The sequence below is a fragment of the Apus apus genome, chromosome 17, assembly GCF_020740795.1.
Source record: "Apus apus isolate bApuApu2 chromosome 17, bApuApu2.pri.cur, whole genome shotgun sequence".
NCBI classification, from domain to species: Eukaryota; Metazoa; Chordata; class Aves; order Apodiformes; family Apodidae; genus Apus; species Apus apus.
The window spans coordinates 6809312-6833821 of record NC_067298.1 but is presented as its reverse complement, the minus strand read 5'-3'; the positions used below and the strand labels follow the sequence as shown (position 1 = coordinate 6833821).

The 24510-nt window shown below is 38.7% G+C and overlaps 1 protein-coding gene across 7 annotated transcripts in view; it reads left to right on the top strand.

Moving 5' to 3' along the window:
* SPAG9 (sperm associated antigen 9) overlaps nucleotides 1–24510 on the top strand; it is a 61451-nt gene that overhangs the window by 11144 nt on the left and 25797 nt on the right. For 2 of the 7 annotated variants that reach the window (XM_051634625.1, XM_051634627.1), the window contains exons 3-8: nucleotides 6642–6712; nucleotides 15156–15250; nucleotides 19962–20118; nucleotides 22296–22506; nucleotides 23027–23126; nucleotides 24195–24316. In XM_051634625.1, coding sequence (XP_051490585.1) covers nucleotides 6642–6712; nucleotides 15156–15250; nucleotides 19962–20118; nucleotides 22296–22506; nucleotides 23027–23126; nucleotides 24195–24316 — 756 coding nt within the window. Of the gene's footprint in view, nucleotides 1–2742; nucleotides 2822–6641; nucleotides 6713–15155; nucleotides 15251–15702; nucleotides 16096–19961; nucleotides 20119–22295; nucleotides 22507–23026; nucleotides 23127–24194; nucleotides 24317–24510 lie in introns of those variants that run through there. The other 5 variants (XM_051634628.1, XM_051634626.1, XM_051634629.1 and 2 more) reach the window with 4 other exon arrangements.

Below are 24510 nucleotides of genomic sequence, written 5' to 3'. Positions count from 1 at the left end.
TTTCGACTCACTACAGGAACGGAACAGCTTTGGAGTATGCTGTCTGGAGGAATTGCTCTCAGAGTAATTTATTTTATGAGACAATCTGAAAAAAACATGCTGTCTGGGTGGCTGAAGTGCTTGCCTTCTGATGGAGGTGGTAGGCTGTGGGAGTTGATAGATTTGGTTCTTTTTCTGCATCTGCCTAGTGCTGAAGTACAGTAACCAAGGCATCATACTGCATTTGACAGAGCAGCCAAAGCACAGATATATTTCCATACCTTGTAAGTTTACAAAATGTTAGCTTTGTCATTTATGCTCAATATAGATTATATTTGGGGAAAACTACATATGTAAAAAAACAAACAAGCAAACAGCAAACCACCAAAAAAACATCCCCACAACAACAAAGCAAACAAAAACAAACCCAGAAAGACTCTTGGTCTTCAGAGCTGAAAATGTTGTGCTGCAACTGTTTTATTTCCCACATCAGATGACATCTCACAGCAACTGATACTGCTTGCTGTAGGTTTTATTTGGGATATGAGACAAACGTTTTGGCAGCTGACCTAAAAACATGCAGGTTTGTTTTCCTTGGAAGCTGAACAGAACTCTCTAGAACACTATCTTCAAGAGAAAATGCAAGACCAAGTTCTGTTGTGGAACTTCTGCAGATATTAAATTACTTGGTATTTTATTTTCATTTGAGCTCACCAGATAGTTGCACTACTGTAATATACATCAAGAGGTTGTCTATCTGGGAGTACAATCTGAAGGAATCCAATACTCTGAGATCCACCTGCACAGAGCTGCAGCAGCAATTTAACACCAACTTGTCTACTTAACAAGGAGACTCTTAATACGAACTTTCAGCTTTGAAGCTTAACATTGTTTTGAGATTTGACTTGTGTATCTGTGCACATGATTAAATGAATATGAAATACATCTGTCAGTAATGCAATTTCTAAGTATGGCTCAACTGCAATGTTTATTCTAAGGAATACAAGGGAGCTTTTCAGTTGTTCCTTGAAGAAAAGTTGAGGTTTGTTTGGTGCAAGTTTGGATTGTTCCTGCTTATTTTTTGTAGACTGAAAACAGCAGAACTGATCTTATTTCCAGCAAAGAAGGAATAGAACAGCTTGACTTCTTGTATTTCTTGATAAACAAATTTGGAGCTTACTGTTTAGTACTTTTTTGTCAGTGAAGCTGTTTCTCATCTACATTACTTTGTTTACAAGGCAGATGTCCCAACTGCCCTTCCCTACACTGCCTCATGTATCACTTATTAAACTTGAAGGATCTTTCTATAAGGAGAAGTGTGAGCATCAAAGTGTACTGGAAAGGAAGGCTTGCTTTCTGAATAAAGTATTTCTCAGTCACTTTCCTGACTGCCTGCTATTGTGAAGTTACAAACGTCCCTGGTGTTTGTGTTGTGCTGTGGCAATCTAGTGCGAGCAGCCCACTAGATGGAGCAACGGGTACAGTTAGCTCCGGAGACTGCACCGACTCATGCTACAAGGCTGGAGGCTAAAATAAAATGGAGTAGAAAATTAGAGCAGTGATTGGCCTGCTTTAAACTTGTCTATAAATATACCTGAACAAAGGTGGTGAGAGGAGGTTGAAATCTGCTAGCATATAATTAACTGCTCATGTACTTTTTCAAATGATGAGAGAATTGTGCTAGTGGTTTAGGTGCTGGAGTTTGATTATAATAATTCTGTTGCTGTAGATCTTCCTGCAATGAAGAAAATGGCTTTAAATGGCTTTTATAATAATACATTGCTGAGATGTCACTGGTTTTAAAAACAAATCCAGTCTGATGTAGCTTCTGTGTTCATGCTGGCTTCAGGTTGGATTTTCTCAAAAAGTTACTTGCTTCAGTTGTCAAATGTGTAAATGAAGCATCCCACTGTTTTCAAAACAGTCAATCAATCAAAACTTTTCTCAGTGAAACACTATTTTGGCCATAGACTAAGCTAGAAGTTGGTGCTACATCCAAGGGATTTTAACTTGATTTTGGTTAGAAGTTGGCTTGCCTGAATCCTTGTTCATTTGAATTTCAACCTGTGTGAGGGATCTCCTGGCATATGGTTGTCCTTATATTAAGTTGTTGTAGCAGAATATTTAAGGAGATTTTTTTTTTTTAAGTTTTACATGAGGTTTTTGGTGATAAATTAGAGTGTTTTTGTGGGTCTGAGACATAGTGGATACTTGAACACTACAGAAGCATCAGGGATAAGACAATGCAGCTGTATGTGTTGATATTTGCTGTCAAAAGAGCATTCTTGACACCTACATTACCTTCATAATTTCAAGTGTCCTGCTTTTTAAACTGAGAACTGTAGTTCACAGTGGTAAGAGCTACTTAAAGTTGTCAGTCTTGACAACACTTTTCTGTGCTGCTAATTCCCAGGCCTTATCACTTTCAGGTTAAATACTTGTGTGATAGCTTCAGTCCCTGTTTTAATCCATGGTTGATGTGTCTGATCTTTAGCAACTACTTAAGAGGTCTTAGCGTCCTCCTGATCATGGGATTGATTTTGCTTGATCTATATCTTAACTTTGGTGTGAGACCTGCTTCTTAAGAATGGAGCTAGATGAAAGCTGTCTAGGGAGAACTGATAGTCTTGGTGCTAGGAAAGGTTGGTTAATAAGCTGGACCTCTGTCCTTGCTTGTGAGCAGGAACTTGTAATTCCTCTTGAAGGCATTGTACTGGTTGGATTTGGCGTTCTAGCAGGTCTGTTTCTCTTTCTCCCCTTCAGGCTTATCAGCAGTTTGAGGCAGAGGACAACATACAGATGGAGGGTGTTCCAAACTTGGTAAAGCCATCAGACTTGGGAGGTAAGCTCTGATTTTTGAACAGGCAGGGTGGGCAGCTTTGCTGCCTAATTCTTCATAATGCCGTGAGGAGACAAACCCCAGAGGCTTCTTTCTAGTTTGCTGTAACATTTAATCTATTTTTAGGCTTGATTGGTTTGATTTGAGAGAACTTTGATTAGGATTAGTACCTCAGGTCATTGAATGTGCTAGGATATTGATAGTGCTGGAGAAGGTTGCAGGTAGACCTTGGGTATGAGTTTGTGGTGTGTTGTCCTAGTGAAATGCGTTCTTATTAACCTAAAAATATTTGCATTTTATGCTCATATCATACTGGAAGACCTTTAGAATTTTTCAAGGCAGACTGGGAATCATGAATAGTGAAACTTTTTTGTTGTGTATATTTTGCTCATGTAATATATGACACAATGTAATCTTGCCATGTCATATCTTCCATGATGTAACAAGGATGTAATGCCTTTATGAAGACACAGGATGACACAGACAATGCATATTTTGCTCTTAGGATGTATGCAGTCAAACTCATTTTATCTATCTGCCCACTGAGCATTTGACATCTTAGTGGAAAAACCTCTTAGACTGAAATACCAGAGGAGCTTTTTGTGTTGTTGCTGAAGTCAAATGGGTGGGAACCATGTCCGGTTGCCCCTTTGCAGACCCAGCGTGTGCCAGGCAGTGCCAGGGTCAGCTCTGTTCCTCTTGGGGAGGATGTTATCAGGGTGGCTCCAGACTTCCACTCTTTTGTGTGCTGGTGGAGGAAAATGGAACTGGCAATGATTTGCTTTTCAGTGTGCTTCTGTGTGCCAGTGGAAGGTGTTTTTTCTGTCTCCTATTTCATTGCTGTTTGTTTCCTGTTACTCCTGATGGGAATGTACCTTTAATAGTGACTTCATAAGTTTCTCCAGGGTTTTGGGACCAAAACCTGGAGGTTGTCCTCAAAATTTTTCTGGCTGTTCTTCAGGTATCTTCTGTGTTCAAATCTGTGGTGATCTCTGCTCCTCAGGAAATACCTGATCTCCTTGACAATACTTAATTGGATAAGAAAAGCATGTTCTGTGGGTTTACCTTGGATGGGAGGCATGTTTTGGATAGTGTAGATTTCTGGTGATATGTGTCATCCTGCTGGTATTGGAAGGTCCTGTTTTGAGGACTGGTAATGTGGTGTCTGTTTGAGAGTATACACATTTAGTGTACATCTGCTTGTGACTGAATCTTCCAGCTATAGGACTGTAACATGTTACACAGCTGGAACTGAGTTCCAGAAATGCTGAATGTCAATTATATCATCTTCTAGGGCCTTCATTTTTTTTAAACCTTCATGTGTAGCAAAAATAATTATCAGATTTAATGAAGATATCCTCCTGACTATGCAGTACCCATATCTATGTACATTTGTCTTCTATGACTTAGGGAACTATTTAAAACTGGGCCATAGAAGGAGAAAATAGTGTGCTTTGTTATGGAAACTTAACTGTGATGGAAATGTTTGTTGTATCTATAAGTGGGAAGCACTTCTGTGGATTTCATGAAGGTAGGTTATGAACAGCTATGAAGAAGGATGTTTGTAAGACCTGGTGTGACATAGTCATCAAATGCACCGTGTTGAGTATTTTTGCCGGTATCCACCAGCTAAAATTAATCTCTAGCAGCCAGTGTTGGCTGCCCTGTCTGGACAGGAGTGTGCTGCACAACACTAGGATGCATTGCCATGGTTTCTCTGCAGGTTCCTGGTGAGGCCACATTGAATCAGGACCTCAGCATCCCGCAGGAGGCAGCAGCAGTTCCCAGGAGGCAGCGTGGGAGTGGGGCTGTGGCAGAGCCCACCTCCCTGCCTGCTTGGACACTGTTTCCAGGGCAGGGCACACGCTTCACCAAGCACGAAGCTAATTAGTCATGCATTTTGCACTCACTGACTTCCAGGCTATTTGCCTGTCCTAGAGCAGGTTTAGCACAGCGGAAGGGTTACCAAGCCCTTGGTGTGCAGGGGAGGGAGAGGGCAACTGGGTGCTATGAAGCCAAGGTTGGAGATGGTGGATTCAGAAGTGAGTGCAGCCGCCGCTGGATGGGGTGTGGGGAGCTGAACTGCTGAGCTCTGCCTTTTAGCTGCAGACTGGCTGCTGCTAAGATGTCTCTGAGGTCAAGTGTTGTAAAATGTAATTATTTCTGACTAAAATGGCAGTCTAAGATAGTGGATATAATCAGTTTTGTCATGTTAAGCTTTGTAACTATAAATTCTGACACTTGTTTCTGTAGACACTTAACACAGGCTTCCGTATAATCTTGCTATAAATGGTTGAGGAGACTTAAAACATCTATCACCTAAAATAATAAACTAAATTCTTTCATTCATTAGATATCTTGTCCTGCATTGCCTCTCAAAAATACTTATATGTATTGTGCTGTAAAATATCTTATGTATGTTGTGCTGTAAACACTTTTACATCACTTACTGCTGTTTGGCCCAAAGAGCTTTTGTTCAGCTTTATAACAGTGTGGAAACAAACACGTTCCATCTTGCATTAGTATAAATAAAATTCAGTTTGATGCTTTTGGTCAGATATTTACAGAGAAGGTTGTGTCAAGGAACTTAATCTTCTTAAAAGAGCAAGACTAGAAGCTAAGAATGCTTACACAGATTGGAGTGAGTAGACAATTAGGTATTTTGGTTCCAGCATTTGACTCTGGCAAATATATTTTTAATTGAAATGTACTTATGATAAAATAATTATGCCACAATACAGATACATGGAGCAAAAAGAGATGGTATATTGACAATTAATTTTCAGAAGACCCAGTTGTCAATATGAAAATGTGCAAGTGGCAAAGAAGATGCTGGCATTTGTCTTCAGATAATGTGTTTGGCAGTGAGTCTCTGGAGACAAATAACTACAAATTTAAAGGTTCCCAAGAGTATTTAAACATGGCAAGTGGCACAAGAAAGCTCAGTTATGGAGTTTTAAACACATGCTTATGTCGCATAAATACTGTGCTCAAAAATACCTAAACAAAAAGACAGAATTCACATCTAAGCAGCAACAAATATTTTCTGTTTGAATGGAAAAAATAAGCTGTGTTAAGGAAGTTCTTTTAATGCAAATCATTGCACAGGGATATCCTGATTTGTTCCTGCTTCTCTCTTCTTAATATGAACTTACTGTCTAAAGTTCTACTAAATCTGCTAGATGCATCTTCAGTTTCTTGGAATACCTACAGAAATATTCATGTGTTTGGTTTTTTTATGTGAATCTATTGCCATAATACTCAGTGGAGTAGGAGTCAGTGTCATCAGAAGTCTTAGTTTATGTACCACAACATATGACTTGAAGCTGTTTTAAGAAATACCTTGTTTATGTTTGTCCTAGTTAAACAGATCTGGAGAGTGTGTGGTTATGTTCTAGGAAGCCAATGCAGAGCCATAATTGGAGCTCAACTCTTGTCTGAGATTGATTCTAGCTACATGATGTGGCTTCTGCCTCTTCGTAGTTTCAATGTGGTCATGTGAAACAGTCTGAATTGGTGTGAGCAGTAAGCTGTCCCTGAGCATAAAAATCTCCTCTCACTGAGCTAAGCAGTCAGCTAGGGAAAATAGTACTTGGACTTTTTATGAGAACTACCAAGTGTTAAGATGGTGCTGCTGCTGATGTACTTGGAAAGCTCAAGCACTCAGAGTTTAAAAACCCAAGAAACAACTTTTTATCATGCTCTTTGCTATTTACTACTAAGAATGTTCTCATCTCTAATCTGGTTGCCTAGTCCTGTGCAAGTGAGTTTAATTTACTAGAACTCTGAATTAAATTTTAATTCAAATTTTTTCTTCTTCCAGTTAGCAGACTTGAGGAGAGGGAGGCAGAGCTCAAGAAAGAATACAATGCACTTCATTCAAGACATACAGAGGTAGGTCATTATGCCAAATTGAATTCTGGGTATCTGTAGAAATGTAGATCTATTGAAAGCCTTGTGTTGTGAGCTGTTGGGAAAATGATTGGATGTTTTGGTTTATTCACTGATTTTTGGATGTTTGTGTTGCTAATGTTTGTTGGAACTAGGCTTTATTTGGCTCTGTAGTTTTTCTTAGTTACCTATTAGTGTATATTTCTTCATGTTAGTTTGATCACAAGTTTGTCAATTTAGCAGCTTTGTCAAATATTCAGAAGGTTTAAAAAACAGGAGTTTGCTTTTTCATATTTCAAAAGCCATTCTTCAAAGCACACTAACAAACTTCAAATAAATAGAAAAGAAATTGCAATTTCATTACTATTTCTAGCAGTTTTCTGTATTGGTTTTACTTGTACTGTTGAAGGAGGAAAAATATCTTCAAAAACCGGCCTTCTACTGAGATTCATCATTAAAAGAAGTGCCTGCCATACTTACTAATAGCTATTGAAAACAGTATTTGCTCTAATGGAGATGAGACAAGTTTGACTTTGTGTGTTTGATAAAGAAGAGCCACACTTCTAAAGCTGGTTCTAGGAAATAAGGGGGCTTGCAGTGCTTTGATTTTTAGTAGCAGGTTGTCTTTCCCATCCAGGTGTGTTTATTGACTAACTAGCATATTTCAGTGAGGAAAACACAAGATTCTCTGAATAACTCTAATCTGAAATCCCAGAACCTGGTTCTTCTTATTCTGATTGCTTTGCCTTTGTTTGAAAGGTCAGCTGTTTATAGAGCATCACTAACAAAGAGGGGAATGCAGTGCTGACTGTCCCTAATTCAAAAGACCAGTTGTGTGGAAAGGGAAAGCCAATACAGATGTTGGATTTGGTTACCTTTCATACTTCTTTAGCCATCTTAAGATGAGTATGTTATACTGACAACAGCTGGAAGTGGCTTGGAATAACAACCAGCATGTATCTCATTAGTATTGTGTGACAAGACTTATGCAGCTCTTAAATAAAAATATGTATGTATTTACTGAAATTGAAATGTATTGAAGATCATGTTTGTTACTAAAAAGTTGCTTTAGGATGCTGCATCTGGTGAAAACTGGAAATTTTAAGTAAAAGGAGAAGTGACAAAACAGTGCTGCCTACTTAAGTTTTACATCCTTTTGAATTGGAAGTACTTCAGAGTACTGTGTGCTTGCAGAGCTTTGGTTTGTTTTGGTTGGAACCCACTGGTACTGTCACAATAAAAATGGCACAGGTTTCTACTGAATCCTCTTTTGCAGAGTTCAAGATAAGTAAATGTATTGGGCACCATTAATTCAATTAAATGCTAATGAAATGTTCTGAATATCTTTTTACGTAGGTTTTGCTCCAAAATGGACAACAACCTCTGCTGGTTTGATTCCAATTTATTAAATGCTTTTAACTCTTAAATTCACTTTCTCTGGTGTAGGGAGAGGTGTTTCCTTGGGCTTTATTGCTACTGAGGTGACTAAGTCCTTTCTTCATAAGGGAACAAGTTCTAATGCAACATGGTATATTCATACTTACATGCTCCTAAAATCAGGTCTCATGTTTTCTGTGCCCCTTTCTTTCAGCATGTTTACCTCCTTTCTTTGTTTCCCAGTCTAAGCATTTTTTTCCCAGCTGTCTCCCATTATGATATATAGCTTCTAAACCAAAAGAATTTTACCTTAGGTTATTTCTGGTTTTGTCCATGAAGATTTTGATCTGTCTTATGGAGGCAAGTATGTGTACACTTTATTAGAGGTACCCAAAATTCTCAGGCCATCAGCTGGCAGGTGCTGAAATACAACAGTATATTCCAGATAGGACATGGAGACTTGATAGGGTAGTAGGTTTATGGGTTGCAAAAGCTCAGCTCTGGGCTGGGGAATAAGGGCAAAGAATAGCTACCAGGAGTGTGATTGTTTGTAAAAGGTTGGGAGCTTTTGAACATCTGTGTGACTAACCCCAGGAAGTTAAATAGATACTCCTTATCTTCATTTGCAAGGACATTTTTAAGCACAATTTGAGACCATTGTGAATCTTACAGAGTATGAACTTCCTGATGCCACTCAGTCATAGGCTGTCTCAAGTCAGCCTTTTAATGCTGGAACCTGGTGTGTGTTTAAGATGCAGGGACTGAAATCTTTGGGAACTGAAAATGACTGTCTGATAATAGTGCCCATCTTCCTGCTTTATGATTTCCTGCTTCCCTTTGTCCCAAAAAATCCTAGTGGTTTATGACTGTGTAGTAGTTTTTAAGGCAAGGTATTTGGCAAATATCCAACCTACTTTAAGCATTTAGTTATCAAGTTTATTGGCTTAAATACTTATCACAATACTTGTGATAAGTATCCCAATACTTGTTTCTGAGACCTTTTGTACTTTCCTGTTTTTCTAGGAGGGAGTGTGTTTTTTCTTCTAAATCAGCTTCACTATTGTCTTTACCTATGAATTGTTTTTCATCCAATTGACCAAATAATGAACAGAGCATCAGGAAGATACTTATCTTTCTTAGCTCTAAGGTGTTGACAGTGATTACTTTGACAGATGTCCTGTTAAAGATGTGACTTGACTGCATTTTCTGCAGTCTTAATTTCTAGCTATTTTTCTCTCTTCTGCCTTTGTTTTCTTCTCTCCATTCCACCTCTTATTCTTTAATTCACAGCTTAGGATTTCAGACTTGGATGTCATTCTCTTCCAACTCTTGACTTTGCTGAGGCTCTGTAACCATGTTGTCTTTCAGCACTAACTCAACCTGCCTGGTATCTTTGCTGGAGATCACTGCCCATCCAGCTGGCTGGCTCAGTAACTTGGGGGAATTTCACCTAAACAGTTTCAGTCAACATGGACCAAGACTTACTGAAACTGATTAAGCAATGGGAAGTTGGAGGAGAACTGAATCCCTCACCTGCAGTGTGTTGTGTGAGTGCTTCTTGGAGCTCAGCCTGCCAGAGACAGGGCTCTGCATTGCAGCTCCAGGGCACCAGCCTGCCCTAGCAACAAGGTGTCTTTGCAGCAGCAGAGACAGCAGGGCTGCCTTGATTTGTTAAAGCTCTGGGAAAAGACTTTAGCCTTCTTCACCCTTCTGTTAAATTAGCTTCTCTTTTTCTTGCTATTCTCTGTAGAGTGGGAGATGAGCTAATGAGTGTGAGTGAAATATATCCTGTTAAGCTTCCTCCTTTGGTAAATCTGTGCTTGAGCTAACTAGCTTGATTTTTAAATGGATTAGGTATGATAACCTGAGCAGTTGAGTTGGCAGATTGGAAGGTGGAATTTAGCTGGGCTTTTATAGCAGGTAGTGAAGAGAATGTATGAATGCAGCCTGAACATGTTCTTAAATACATGTTGTGATCCCCTGTGTATTTAACATCCTCTGGTCCCTTGTCTGTCTTCAGCTTTCAGCATTTTGATCTTGTGCTGGTCTTTCTCTATTTCAGTGTGCAGAACAGATGAGCAGTAAAGCAGCATGCTTGAGTTTGTGCATTTGAATTTATAGAGCTTAACTATGCCAAGTCTCATTCCCATCTTTCTCTGGCTCTTAAGACTAGATACAGGAAGTCATTATACAGCCACAAGGACAGGGTGCTAGAATCTTGAGTCTCAAATACTGTGCTATTTCATAGAACACTTACTTGTTGTAGTGCCTATATAAAAGCAGTCCTGACTTCTATACATACCTCCTGGTGCTTTCTCACAGAGATGATGCACTGCTACTAGTGACTCTTTCAGAGCAAACCACCTGAGTAGGAGGTAGTCTGTCTCACTTTCTCTGCATTGTTAATGGGGCACAGTTCATAACTATGGCAGTGGCTTTGTAAAGGCTGTGCTGAGGGCTGTTTCATGTGTATTACTCAGTTGGGAAACTTGAGGCAAAACAGTACTACTGCATCTACTGGAGAGTTGACTAACCTGAGGCACAGATTTCTGCACAGAAATCTGCATAGATTTCCAAATGAAAACTTTGTTTAAAGGAAGTGACTATTTTTGTTCTTGGGGAAACACAAGGCTAAGATGGTTCAATATCTCTTTCTCTGACACACAGAATATGGGCTTGGTTTAATGAAGCATAATTGGGCCATTGAAGTTTCTCTGTGTTTTGCGCTGATACAATGTGACAGAACAGTGAGCCTGTCTCTGGCATTGGGAATGGACTTTGTCAGGTTCATTTGTATAAACAGATATGCCCAGCAAGTCTGTCTGTAGGGAAACAGGATGAGAAGGCTAAGTGGAGAGGTCTAGTTACAGTTGTGGCTAAGCATGGATACCAGTTGTAGAGTTTTCCAGATGAGACTTGAGATAACTATTCAAGCAAGTGGTTTTTCTAAGGCCTTATGCTAAGCTTTAACAGCTTGATGTATAAAGCCTGGATTTAACATCCTTCTGTACTAATGTAGCTGCCAGCAACATCATCTTACATGTGGATAAAGATCCATCAGACTCACCAGTGGGAATAATGCTTTTACTTAGGTGACAGGCTCATCACAAATCCTTAAAGGTAAAACGTAGTTACATGGAAGTATGTTTAGGACTTTTGTACTGAATCAAGGAGATTCTAGAAATGTCTGTTACCTTAATACATCTAAATTATGTGGGACACAGAAAGATCTATATATACACAGTTGATTGCACATTCCCAAAGGGAGGAGCCACTTGTACTCAGCCTGATTGGATCTGCAGGATGAACAGTGAGGGCTGTAGCACACAGCCTGGTCTGACAGCATAAGAATTATTAAACCCTGTCCTGGGGGAGTTAAAGCATTGACACAAAAAGGAAGGAGGAGTGAAAGAGAGAGGAAGGTGTAAAGGAGATGCTCTCAACCTGGTTAAGCAAAAGGTGCAGGTAACAATAACCACAACATGATGTATACACATTTGTTTGTTACAAGGAAAGGATCAAGCCTGTATACATTGGGAATGGCTGTATTTGTAAGGGTAGGAATAGACACTAGTGACAGGATGGTCATTGGTTTGCACTGAATGCTGAAGCATAAGTTGTAGAAAAACCTATAACACTTTGTACAGTTGTAGAACTTGTCACGTGCTGTATGAGGAAACCAATCTGAGTATTTTTTGAGGTGGAAAGATGTGGCATTGCTGTCACTTGCATTCAAAGGGCATGACTTCAATGTTCTTGCTGTAATGTCTTCAAAAGCTTGTTCTAGTCAGTTTTTAGACGTGTGCCCTAAAATGAGGTAACACATGAATTTTGAAATGGGATAATTCTTTCAAGTTCTGAGTATATCTTTAATCCCCTTAGCTAATGGTAATTGAACAATTATTTAATCAGAACAATGCTGAAGTGGTCAGTATCTTTGCTTGGAACAACTGGTGATATAAAATACTTGGGGACTTTGGGGCAGTAAGGCAAGCTGTCAGTAGTAAAAGGTTATGGATGATTAAATATTGATTGCAGCTCTTACCGAAGAGAAGGGGAGTAGATGCAGTTCTTTATGTATCATCTGTCCTTCATGGTAACTTCAGTAATAATTGTGATGTGTAGAGAGCAATTAAATCCTTTAAAGTCTATTTTTAAACTGTTTGTAGTTTTTTTTTTCCCTCTGGCTAGCTGAGTAATCTCAAAACTTTAGCAAAACTTTTTAATCGGACTTTGAATGCTGAGAATTTTAGTGCATTAATTCATTATCCTTGAAGTGCCATCGTGATAGAAAAAAGTCTTTACTGAAACTCAAAGTAATTTAGATTGAAGAGATCTCTGGAGGTCATCTGTTTAACTCCCAGAGGTTTTGGATGGAGTCTTCAAAATTTTATTGCAGATGAGCAGTTACAGTGAGCCAGCTTCCCTATAAGCTACAGTATTTAATTTATAATTTGAAACTTTTAACTGATTTCTACTGTCTCATGACTTAACAGCACCAGCTGTGTAGTCCCCCTGTCCCATGGGTAGGGAAGGAGAGTGAGAAACTTTGCTCCTTTTTGACAATGTTCCCGTGTTGTCAACTTTTAACTTTGGGACCCTGGATTGAGACAGAGTGTGGACTTTGTGGTGGTACCACTGTTTTTGTGATTGTTGGGACACCAGAGGCATGTATAGCCAATGGAGAAACTTCCATACAACACTGCACATGATGCACATGTTTGGTTTTTCATCTTATTTTTGTCTTCCTAGAGCTTACACACTTTATGCTGAATATGGGACCTAGAGATTTGCTTATTTTCAACATAATTTTCATCTGCAGAACAATTCTAAAGTACATAGTCCTTTAAATTGACCTGCCCTCTAGGCTGTCTGTGTCAGTAATAAATATGATGAGATTTCAGTAAAAAGAATAGGCTGAAGGGAGGGAGGAAAGTAGGTTAAACCATGTACTTTGTAAAACGTGGAAGTTATGTGGGGTTTACTGGCCCTGCTATTTTTTTCCCATGCCTTAGCTGCTCCCTGGAAAGTGACTAGTTACCCAGCTTCTGTTCACTAACCAAAAAGCACCACATATTCTGATTAAAATTTTGCTTCAAGAAGCAAATCTATGTGCTGCAAATGGAAGTGTTTGCAGGCAGGTCAGCTTCTGTTCAGCAGTATCTCCCTCCCATGATGAGAGAGCACATGAATAGAATACAGAATGGTCTAATGTGCATTTCAGAGTTGTGTTGTTTTTTTTCCTGGAATTTCTAAATTAATTTGGATTATAATAAACTTGTCTTGTAAAACTATGCACAGGAACCATTCGAACACCTAATTTTGGTTGCTTGGTAGAAACAGAAAAACCAAGAAATGTGGATGGTTGAAGGTGGAGCTTTTCAATTATTTTAATTGCTTCTGGATATGAGCAAGCATGAAAAAAATTCAGAAAGTAAATGTGATAGTCCTCATAAAATGCTCTTTATGTCCCTTTGGAGGATAAATTTTGTAAGCTTGTGACAGCAGTCAAAGTACATTATATAATGTTTCTCTAAAAATAACAAGTTGGGTGTTTGTTTTTTTTTTCTGAATTACATTAGTTCAGGTGAATGGTGGGAAAACCAGGATCTGTTACCAGTATTTACCATGTAAGTTACTGATGTGTAGAGTATACATAAATTGGGCTGTTTTAAGCCAGTTCACTGTACCAAAAAAATCTCAGACTGAGAGATATTAATATCTAGCTAATGCTGGCAAGTGGTGTTTGTGGAGAGGCTGGTATGAGCTGGAGTTGGTAGCATGTGAAGGTCAGACTCACCAGCCTCGGACACACGAGCCCTGACTTGGAAGTAACACAGATGTAGGTTTCCAGGTCCTGCTGAATTCAGTCCTAATGTATGCAGCTGCCCCCAAAATAAAAGGTTTTGTAATATTGGTTGTACAAATTCCTGTTAGTAACACTATTCTAAAAACATGTGTATGCCATTTCTAGAATAGTGGAAGAAATTACAGTTTCACAGAATAGGTTGGGGTTTTTTTTCTAGAGGAAGCCTAATGAGATGTGACCTAAATATGTCTCAGGAAAAAAGTGTGCTGAATCCTTCTGCAGTACACCTGTGATTTCCTTCTTTCTTTTTTTCCTGTTCCAAGTGCCCTGTTCATCTTTGAATGTGAGTGCAGGAGTGCTAAAAATACCAAACGTCATGTAGGCTTCTCTTCAGGGCTTCCTATTTTTCATTTCAAAGACATGAGTCCAAATTGACCTTTTGGAGTGATGCAATGTTACCTGTTACTTCTTCGCATGTAACTGATCTCCTGGATCAGTTACATCCCAGCAACATCAGCCTTTGGCCTGTTTGTATCAGGGTTCATTAAATAAGTCATGACTGCAGGAGTTAGTATGTTGGTCTGTAACTGTCTCTCTGGAAAGAAAGGGCAAGGAACAAAGCTGCTCTTGAGTGCTAAAAATCCACAGGCACACGGTCCTTTATATGAGATGTCAGTCTAGATAATTTAAACCCAAAGCTTTCTGTATTCTCTATAAGTAAGCTTAAATTTATTTGGATGTTTGAATTACAAAGAGAAGAGATGCTGACTTTGTGTTTCTGTCTATGGCAATAATCTGATTCTTAGTCTGTGAATTCATTGTTTAATATTTGAGGTGCATATTGTCTGACCTTTCCAGTTCTTTGCAGTTAGGCTATAGTGAAATGTCATGGAGTAAATTGTAATAGCTGTCAGACACAGAGGTCCTAAACAGCCTGTTAAATGCATTTGAATGTGGCACTTCAGTTCAAAACTGTTGTTTGTAATATCATATGCACTTTGTGTGCCCTTAGGATGTTTCTTGTGCATGAATGCACAAGTTTTCCAATTCTTTTATTTACTGTGGGCTTCTCTTCTGGTTTGTGGTTTTACACACTAATTTTGCTTCTTCCTTTATCTATTTCTTTAGTGTTTCTGAATGCTTTTGCTATTTGTATCATTACAGGGAAGATTATATTGTATTGGCCGAGAATTAAGCAGTTGTAGTAAAAGTAAATGCTATTAAATATTCCTTGCTGTTTCTTTTGTCATTTTTAAACAGATGATTCACAATTACATGGAGCACTTGGAAAGAACTAAACTTCATCAGCTAACAGGGGGCGATCAGCTAGAATCCACAACACACAGTAGAATTAGGTAAGCTATTTATTATGCTCTCACCCTGAAATGAAAGAAAAAAATAATCCATTCATTTGTGTTTGCAAGACTTTGTTCTTTAATCCTACAACAACAGTTCGGCTGAATCAGAAAGATTTGTTGTATGATTGGAATGCAGTAAGAGAATAGTGTAGAAATCAGTAGAAAGAGGCTTTTGCTTTTGTGCTGCTAAATGTTGAGATGTACTTTGTGCAGTAGCCTCAAACAATTTCAGCTTTTTTGAGCGTTTGCGTTTGTGTAGGCAGGGAAAATGTCAGCACCTGTCCCAAAACAGTCAGTCTCTTGCCCTGGCTCTGTGTACAGGCCGATGAAGGTGTGTACCAAGGCGTCCATTTGTTCTGAGGGCTCGACGGGAATATATTATGCTGATTTAGAAGCTTTCTAGCCTATGAACTCTGCGTGGAAGGAGGGGAGAGTAACTCCAGGCTGGCTGTGTCTCTGCGTTGCTGCATAGATGCTGCGAGGAGCGCGGCGGCTCCGGCGCGAGGGGGAGGAGAGCGGTGATGTCATTGCTCTGGAGCTGCTGCAGAAGAGTGGAAAGCTGCTGCTGATGGCATTGTTTTTGTGGCAGCGGCTGAATGACAGACATTGCCTACAAAGATACACCCTCGGCCCCTCTGTAGCCTTCTTGGTTCCAGCGTTTCACCATGCCAGCACAGAGCCATGAATCCTGGATGCATGCTGCTATTTGTGTTTGGCTTCGTTGGCGGGGCGGTGGTCATTAACTCGGCGATCTTGGTGTCTCTCTCTGTTTTGCTGCTTGTGCACTTTTCTATTTCTACTGGTGTGCCAGCTCTGACGCAGAACCTCCCAAGGATACTCAGGTACTCTGACCTACTGAACCTTGGCTTCGTGTGCTCTTTCTTTTTCTATGCTTTCTCTTTTCAAACAGAAAGAGCAAGGATAAATTAGGAATGTAAATCATCTAAATTTAAAATGCTCTTTAAATTTCGTTGCCTTTTATTTAAGCAAGTACAAGGTCAGTTTATCTGGGTTTTTTGGGAAAGCTGTTGCACTCGTTTATTGTAAGTTGCAAGAAAAGCTGTGATGAAAATGCTGTAGCTAAAGCTTATGTTCAGTGTATTGTCAGGTACTTGGCTGATCTTGTGTAGCCATGAATGTATGCTGTCTGGGGCCTCCTATGATTAAATTGCACTTTCTTTTTTAATTAAGAGTTCTGTAAGATCAGTTAACTTAGATCTGCTCAAAAACACAGTAATTAGTCGATTACATTATTAAAACAAACAAACAAACTTGGTTATTGGTTGGTGGGGAGAAAAAAACGTTTCATTATTTAGAGCTCTTGCAGCCTATTCACTATTGTTCAGCCAAATGTTATCCTCTCTTTTTCTGTAGTTGTATGGCAAGCTGCCAAGTCTGTGTCCCCCCACTCAAGTTATGTTCTGTGTGTCCTACTTGCATGGAGCAGTAGCAGCCATGCCTTGCAATATTGTAACAAAAAATAATCTTGACACATTGTTTTCATTACACACAGAAAACAGCTGGAAAAAGTTGTAAAATGTAGCTTTCTGACCAGACAACTTGACATATTTTAGCTGTGATTGTAAATTTAATAGTAAACTTTATTCAAAATAGTGTTCTCTGGAAAAACTCTGACTTTTTCTTAATACAGTGCTGTGGTGTTATGCTTTTCACACGGGTCTCTGAACCCTGGAGGGTTGTTCCAAATGTCTAAAGCCAATCAATAGATATAAATAGATTAAAAAATATCAGTTATCAGTAATGGATAATAAAAGTCTATGAATATTGAAATATGAAGAAATAAAACAAATTTAAATTGTAACTTTCTATAGACTGATCTGGTTGGTGAGGCTGTGCTTTTTTACAAGGGGGGGAAGAAACCCAAATGTAATATCCCCCAACTCTAAAGAAACAAAGCAAAATACTGAATTTCATGTTCAGTAACTTCTATGACATTTTCAGAGGGTTTAAGAAATTGGGTTGTTTGTTGTTGGGTTGGTTTTTTTTTTATAATGTGCTTTTGCTCCTCTGGAGAATATTTAATGGATAAGATTTAATATTTGAGGGATTTGAGGAAGCTATGCTTTTTCCCTCCCCTAGTAATTTCAGGAATTGGAACTCAGTTCTTTAGTCTTATTCATTTTAAAAAAAGATAAAAATAAAAGATGAAGGAATCTAATAGAAGAACAACTGTTTGTATTGTTAAATACTGGTAGGATTGTAAAACAAAGCATCTGGTTGCTTATCCTAAAGGTTCCATTGAATGCTTCAATACCTCATTTCAGAATATTAGTTCAGGGTTTTAAAACACGTGTCTGCCCTGTGCTTACTGTTGTATTTTCAGGTATTTCTTGGACCTTGGAGGAGTAGAAGGGATTTTTTGCTTTCCAGTCAGCAGCCAGTGAAACAAGTTGAAATTGCTTCAGCCTATTAAGATAATTTCTCTTAATGCAGACATGCCTAGAATAGCCTTCCTTTCCAAAATAAGCACCCTTTTCAACCTTCGTTCATTGTCTTGTCTGGCAATGCACCTGAACTGTGTTTTAGCACATCAAAATGGCTTCATTATAAAACGTAGTCAGAACTATTCTGTGAAAAAGCAAATGTCAGTTTAGAATTTTTCTTTGGTACCCATTTTGTTGAAATTCTCTGAAGACTGCAAAGAAGATAAGCTTTGTGGCATGTCCTGCAAGTAAGCAAATTTGTCTGCTCTGAACCGCTGCTCCAGGAGGCAGTTTCCAAGGCAAAGGGCCCTGCACAATGCAGCCTTTATCACCCCTTGCTTTTCCTCTGAAGGGCAGCTTTTATCTTTTTTTTTTTTTGTTGCTGGACTTCTTAACCAATGAAATGGTTTTAGTCTGTCTTTTAACATAATGTAAGCTTCTGTGGGGTGTCTTTTGTTCCCTCCACACATCAGGGTTGTGGGAAATCTAAGGAAAAGCAGAACCTGTTACAATAGTGGGAATTGTTGGTATAAATTCTGTTTAGTTCTGTGGCTGTTTTTCAGGGAAGACTTTTGAATACAGTTTGCAGATGCTGACACAGTATCTGATGCTTTTTAATTTGTAACCCTGACTGATTTTGTTTTACTTGCTTTGTTGCCTCTTCTTACATTAACAATGTAACTTGGCATAATATTGGTGAAAGACCAAAATACATGCAATGTGAGAATTATTTGCAAAGATTTTTGTGGCAGGAAGCATCTTTGTACACCTGTACTGGAAAGGCTTATGCGAAGTAAAATTGTTTACTATTTGAACATTGGTTTCTTTGGTGATATAAAATTTACTAGAAAGAGTTACTGCTTAATTGCTAAATGCAATCCCTTCTTGATTACCTTTTCTTCTAAGTAAACAAAACCAAAATCAAACAACCCCAAACAATTTATAAAAGTGCTTAGCTATTGCTTTTGCTTTTCAACATTCCCTTTCCTATTTTTTTTGCATATGACTTACATGCAGATACTACTTCTGCTCAGAAGTCTGCCTAGGTTGTGTTGAATTTGTGAAAAGCCTTGTAAAAGAAAAGTATATGTGGTTGTGATTTGACTTTTTTTATAATGCTAAACTGTGGGGTCTCTATAATAGTTGGTCTGCCTGGTCTCTGCAGCAGTACCTACAAGCAGTGCTTTCTCAAAATAAACGTTTTCTGCCATTACTTGTGCATACTTACCTTCTGTCTTTAGTATACTTAAAGTTGTGCTAGTTGATTACAGTAGTTTTTTTTCTCTATTTCATTGTTCTGACTGAACAAATACTTTGCTTTATCTCAGTTCTATGCCTGGCTGATAATTTTCCTTTTCAGGGCTGGCTGCAACGTCCTATGCATTGTGTTCTACACATTGGTTTTGTCTCTTGCTAGCAGGAAGACTTCATCTTTTTGTTCGCTGATCGCACTACTTGACAGCAAGATTGACTTGGGGATTTTATTATTTTTTTTTCATATGAAGCTTTGGCACTTCCAAACATGGTTTGCCACAGAGATGTAATAAAGACAGCAGAGATAGTGAAGAGTTGGAATGAAGTCAGTCACCTTACTGGCACCAGCTTTTGTGTAGGTTTAGGGAGCAGTAGAGTTGTACTGCTCTTAGTTAAAACTATGCAATGTTTGACTGGGCTAATTTTAACAGCAGTGATTCCTTGGTGCCTTTTTTTCCCCCAGTTACACAAATCCATGTAATTCTTGTGATATTCATAAGAAAAATACCATAAATTTTGAGAGGAGTTGGACTTCAGGCTGATTGTTCACAACATTCCCAAACGCTTCAGTTAACATTCCCAGTAGTAGTTGGCTGTTGTAGAAGTTATGTGGTACTGTATCTTGCAAAGAAAAAAAAGCTCAAAGTGCTATTTTTTAGGAGTGGTTGCTGAAGACTGTAATTTAATCAGAACTAAGGAAACATTTTAATCTTATACTCCTGTGCGTGCTCCACTTTTGTGAGACTTGTTTACTGTAGGTTAGCTTTGGTGCAATCAATAACAGCTGCCTAAAGCCATGAGAGACTATTTGCAATTAAAAAATGTGAGATGAGTAATTGTTAGGAGCTGTAATACAAGCTGTGTATGCTGCATTGTATATTTAATAGAGCATAATGTATGGATGTTTGAACCCCTGATTTTACCACTTCCCTGCTGATCGCAGGGGCGTACAGGAAAACAAATGGTGTGACATCTGAACTGACTGATGAAACCTGTCTCTCTCTTTCAAGCAGAAAGGAGCGTCCAATATCACTGGGCATCTTCCCGTTGCCCGCAGGAGATGCAATACTTACACCTGAGGCTCAGAGGGAAGCTGGGGAAACGCCTGCCTCAGAGCACTGGAAATTCCCTGAGCTAAGCCAGCCACGCTCCCACACAAGCCTAAAGGTGGGTGCTCAGCTTGGCTGCCTTGTTTGTTAGGAGAAACTCCCATAAAGAAGTTAAAGATCCTTAGTGAGGAGAAAAGGCAAATTGAAGGAAGGAAGGAAAACCCTAAATCATGTTTGCGTAAGCCAAGTATATTGCTTACTCACCTGAAACCTGAGGAAACTTATTTACTGGGAGAAGCAGAGTTGGGGGTTACATTTTCCGAATGGGTGATACTGCAGGCTAGTTCTCCTCTTATTCGCAAGAGTAAAGACCTTTTCCCCAAGGTCAGTCCCTTGTTCTTTACACATTAGATATGTAACTAGACAGTGTAAACAGGTCTGCTAGTTTAATATCCTTTTTGAAGGAAATCTTCGGTTACTACACAGGCAATACTCAGTACTCTACCTACTATCAGACGTATAGTGTCAGTATACCACAGAGCTGGGAATGACTAACTTTCCTAAATTAGCCTGTGATGATAATTTCCCTTACATGTAGCTTGGCTGTAATTCCTGCAATTGTTCTGTGTTCCACTAGTGAGAGGTTTGCACAGAACAAGCTGCAGAAAGAGAAAAAGGGAGGAGTGATGTTGGAGTGTGATGAAGCTGGCAGTCAGGACCAGCACAGCAGGAGAAGGGCTCCATGGGGTGAAGAACTCCAGGATGTGTAAAGTCTCCCTGAGTCTGTGTCAATGGTGTTTTTTTGGAAGACTACAGATATACTGTTTCTGCTGAGGGGAATTGCCTCCTAAGTGAACTCAGTAACTGGCAGGGCAATATTATACTGATAAGAGTTAAAAAAAACTATCCAGACATAATTAGAACCCAGACTTTTGGGTTTTTATTGCCTAGAGGTCATACAGAAATAAGGAAAGTGCCTGTAATGGTTCATTGTAAATGTGTCAAAGCACCAACAGGAGCTTGGATCTAAAATGTGCCATTCACTCTCTTCTGCTTATTTCTGCAAAGCATTATATATGGGCTACTCATTCTTCAGATATAATAATCTAATTTTTAAACTTACCTTTCTTTTTTTAGAAGAAGGCTTTTGGCAACATTGCCAAAAAAGCAAATTTGCTAAGTGACACAGCACTGACTTTTGAAATGCTTAGGCTTTGAGATATTTTGATCAATTAATTGTCACTGAATGAAATTGCATTTCATTTTCATTAGTTCTAGAACAAACATTCACTGTAATTTAATCAGTATAGATTCCAAGAGTTAGCTAAAAAAAAAAATAAAATAGCAAGATAATCAAGTCAGAAATGTAAAATAGATGAGATTATTTGAATTTGCTTTAAGGAAAAGACGACTCTCTTGCTCTTTCAAGCTGTTTCTCTTGAGCTTTGTGTGTGAAAGTCAGTGATCAGTCTGTGCTGCAGCAGTTGGTGGATGCTTTTGGCATACAAAGATGTAGTAACATTTGAACAGAGCCAGCAGCTCTGTTGAGGTTTTATTCCCTGTTTTTGTGAGCTCTGGATTCCTGTAGTAATGGGTGGCTGCACATCTGGTTCTTGATACAGTGTCACTGGGATGTAAACTGTGCCAGGAATCAGCTTTTCAGAAGGAGCTGTTTACTGGTGTTCCATAGTTGATCTGAAATCTAAGCAGACAAGTACTCACTGCAGTTCAGTGTCTCATTCCCAGTGTCATCCAGAGCTTACAGTTCAGACTGGAAAGTGCCTAAAAACAGTTGGAGTGAAATGCTTGTAAATACTACACTTCTGTATCAGTTAAATGCATATTCTGCATCAGTGCTTCAGTGTCTACTTTTTAAGAAGATGTTTGAAAATACCATGTGTATTTTGAGCAATTAAAAATTTTAGAACAGCTTTGGGAAGATTCAGCAGCTCATTGTGCAGCTCAAAGGGTTATTTATATGGGAATGCTGCCTGTTGTCTGGGAGATTAGCCATAACTTTAGGGTGCTTTTCTATTATAATTATCAACTGAGATAAAACATTAGTATTAAAAATAGGGGCATGTTTTATGTAGCTTCAGTCCTTAACAGAATTGAAACAGCCATGGTCTAGAATTTGGCTTAAAAATCTATTCTTTCCATTCCTGTTTCTTTGTATTTGCATATTCTTCAGTAAAACACCGACATTTTGGTGTTTGTAGTGTAGTTTATAGGCCTGACTCTTCTAATAATCTTTAAATTTGCCTTCATTTTCTAAATCATAACATTCAATTCTAGGATGAGCTCTCTGATGTTAGCCAAGCAGGCTCAAAATCTACTACTCCAGCTTCCACAGCTGCTTCAGATGCACATGTACTGCCTGCTGAAACTCCTCAAAAGGAAGATGTTGAAGGGCTTGCCAAGGACTCAGACATGCCCAATGAGAAGCTGGACGTAGGCAAGAATATTGAAGTACAAGTAGCTCAAGAGACAAGAAATGTGTCCACTGGTGAGCTGCTTTTAACTTTTTAGTGTACAATTACTATTGAAATCATATTTAATCTGTTAGGAGTCAATTGTGCCACAAAGGAGGCAAGTATTTTTACTCAGGATTTTTACGAGTACAGAATATTGGTGAGAGATAGAAGTCTGGTTTTTATTGGTGGCTTTAATCCTTATTTTTCTAGAATCAGAATAATTTATGACATTTCCTTATGAACAGCAGGAGTGGCACTCATCTAGACATAAGAAGTCATGAGATGTCAGACATCTGCTTGGCTTTTTGAGTGCAGAAATAGTGGGAAATAAGTACCATAGGATAACTTCAGTTACATTCAGGACAGACTTAGAAATTCCAATGTTTGCACTAGAGTATAAAAATCCATGGGTCCTCTAATTGAGTTACCTTGATAAGTCTTTGAAGAGAAGTCTACAAACTTAGTGGTTGGCTAATAACAGCTAGATGTAGATAATGTCATACATCCCAGAGATTCTTGTTTTATGATGACATGCCACTTGCTTTTCCCTAGGTGGAAATGAAAATGAAGAAAAATCTGAAGTTCAGGCAATCATTGAGTCAACTCCAGAGTTGGATATGGATAAAGATCTCAGTGGATATAAGGGTTCCAGGTAAGTTGTGTGTTGTGATTTGAGTAGAAAGACCAGTTTTAGAAGGTACTGGGTTTGTGACTTGTTCAGAAATTTTACCAGACTGAGATAATATATTACACAGTGAGTCTCCTGCTTCTTTGATCTAATTTCCCCAAATTCTTCAGGAGGTTTTAGGTGTAACAGCAGTTCTTCATTCTGTTGCTATACCTGATGAATATTCAGGGTATTTCATATTAGAGCAGACTTACGAAGGCCTAAATATGCATCTCAGATTTCAAGCAAAGGGTCTATACCAGAAGGCCTTGTGTCCATAGATCAAGCTTTAAGGGTACTAGCATTTTCCAAGCTGGGCTGTGGTGTTTTTACCCCATGTCTTTAGAAGTCTGGATTTATGACTCACTTTGTAAATGTTACAGCATTTCTTGATCAGATTCTGATGGTGGAAGCCCAGTGTTGACAGAATGCTGTAGCCTGAGTTTGCTTCCTTGCAGGTTTTTGTTTGTGAAGGATTTTGTTTCTTTTAAAATATGTAAACCCCCATAAAAAATAAACAAGTGGTGTTTTAGTAGTGACAGGAGTTCCTGATTTTTTTAGGCAAGCCCTGAACAATTTGTGGTCTGTGTGTTTCATTCTTGTGAGGAGATAGAAAAAAATAACCCTGTGTAGTGAATGTTCATGTCATATGATTTTTGGGTGAAAGAATACCCTTTTCTGGCCAGAGGAACAATTTGATCTCTGACTATTTGGTTCTCTTGTTAATTAAATGACTCCCTGTTTGGCTGAGCTGTCTGTTCTTTAGGCATCTGGGCTAAGTCCTTGTGGGGCTGAATTTCTACATGCCAAAACCTGATATGCTTTAATTTATTAAAATTCTGACCAGCTCAGCATCAGCAGCTACCTTGAGTTTTGGATCTTTGAAAACAGAATCTAGGACTCCAAGTAACTGAGAGTTGCTTAGAATTTTACTACTTCTTTTTATTTTGGGGGGAGTGGGTAACAAATGAGCTACTGGTAAAAACACAAAGAAAACTTTAATGTGGGAATGTTTTCTTTCTGCTTTATGTCTTGTTTTAATGCCTTGAATAGCACTCCTACCAAAGGCATAGAGAACAAAGCATTTGACCGTAATACAGAGTCACTCTTTGAAGAGCTGTCATCTGCTGGGTCTGGCCTAATTGGAGACGTGGATGAAGGTGCAGATTTACTGGGTAAGAAAGGTTATTTAAAGAGGAATTTTCCTTGTTAGTGGAGTGCTTAATTATCCTTCCTGGGTTTACTGTTAGGATTCATTTGCATTAAGATCCTTTGAATATCATCCTAAGGTGGTCATTGGAATTCAAAAAACAGGAGCAGGTGTTTGTTCTTTCTTTCAATATAATGTTATCAGCCTTCATTTTTGGGG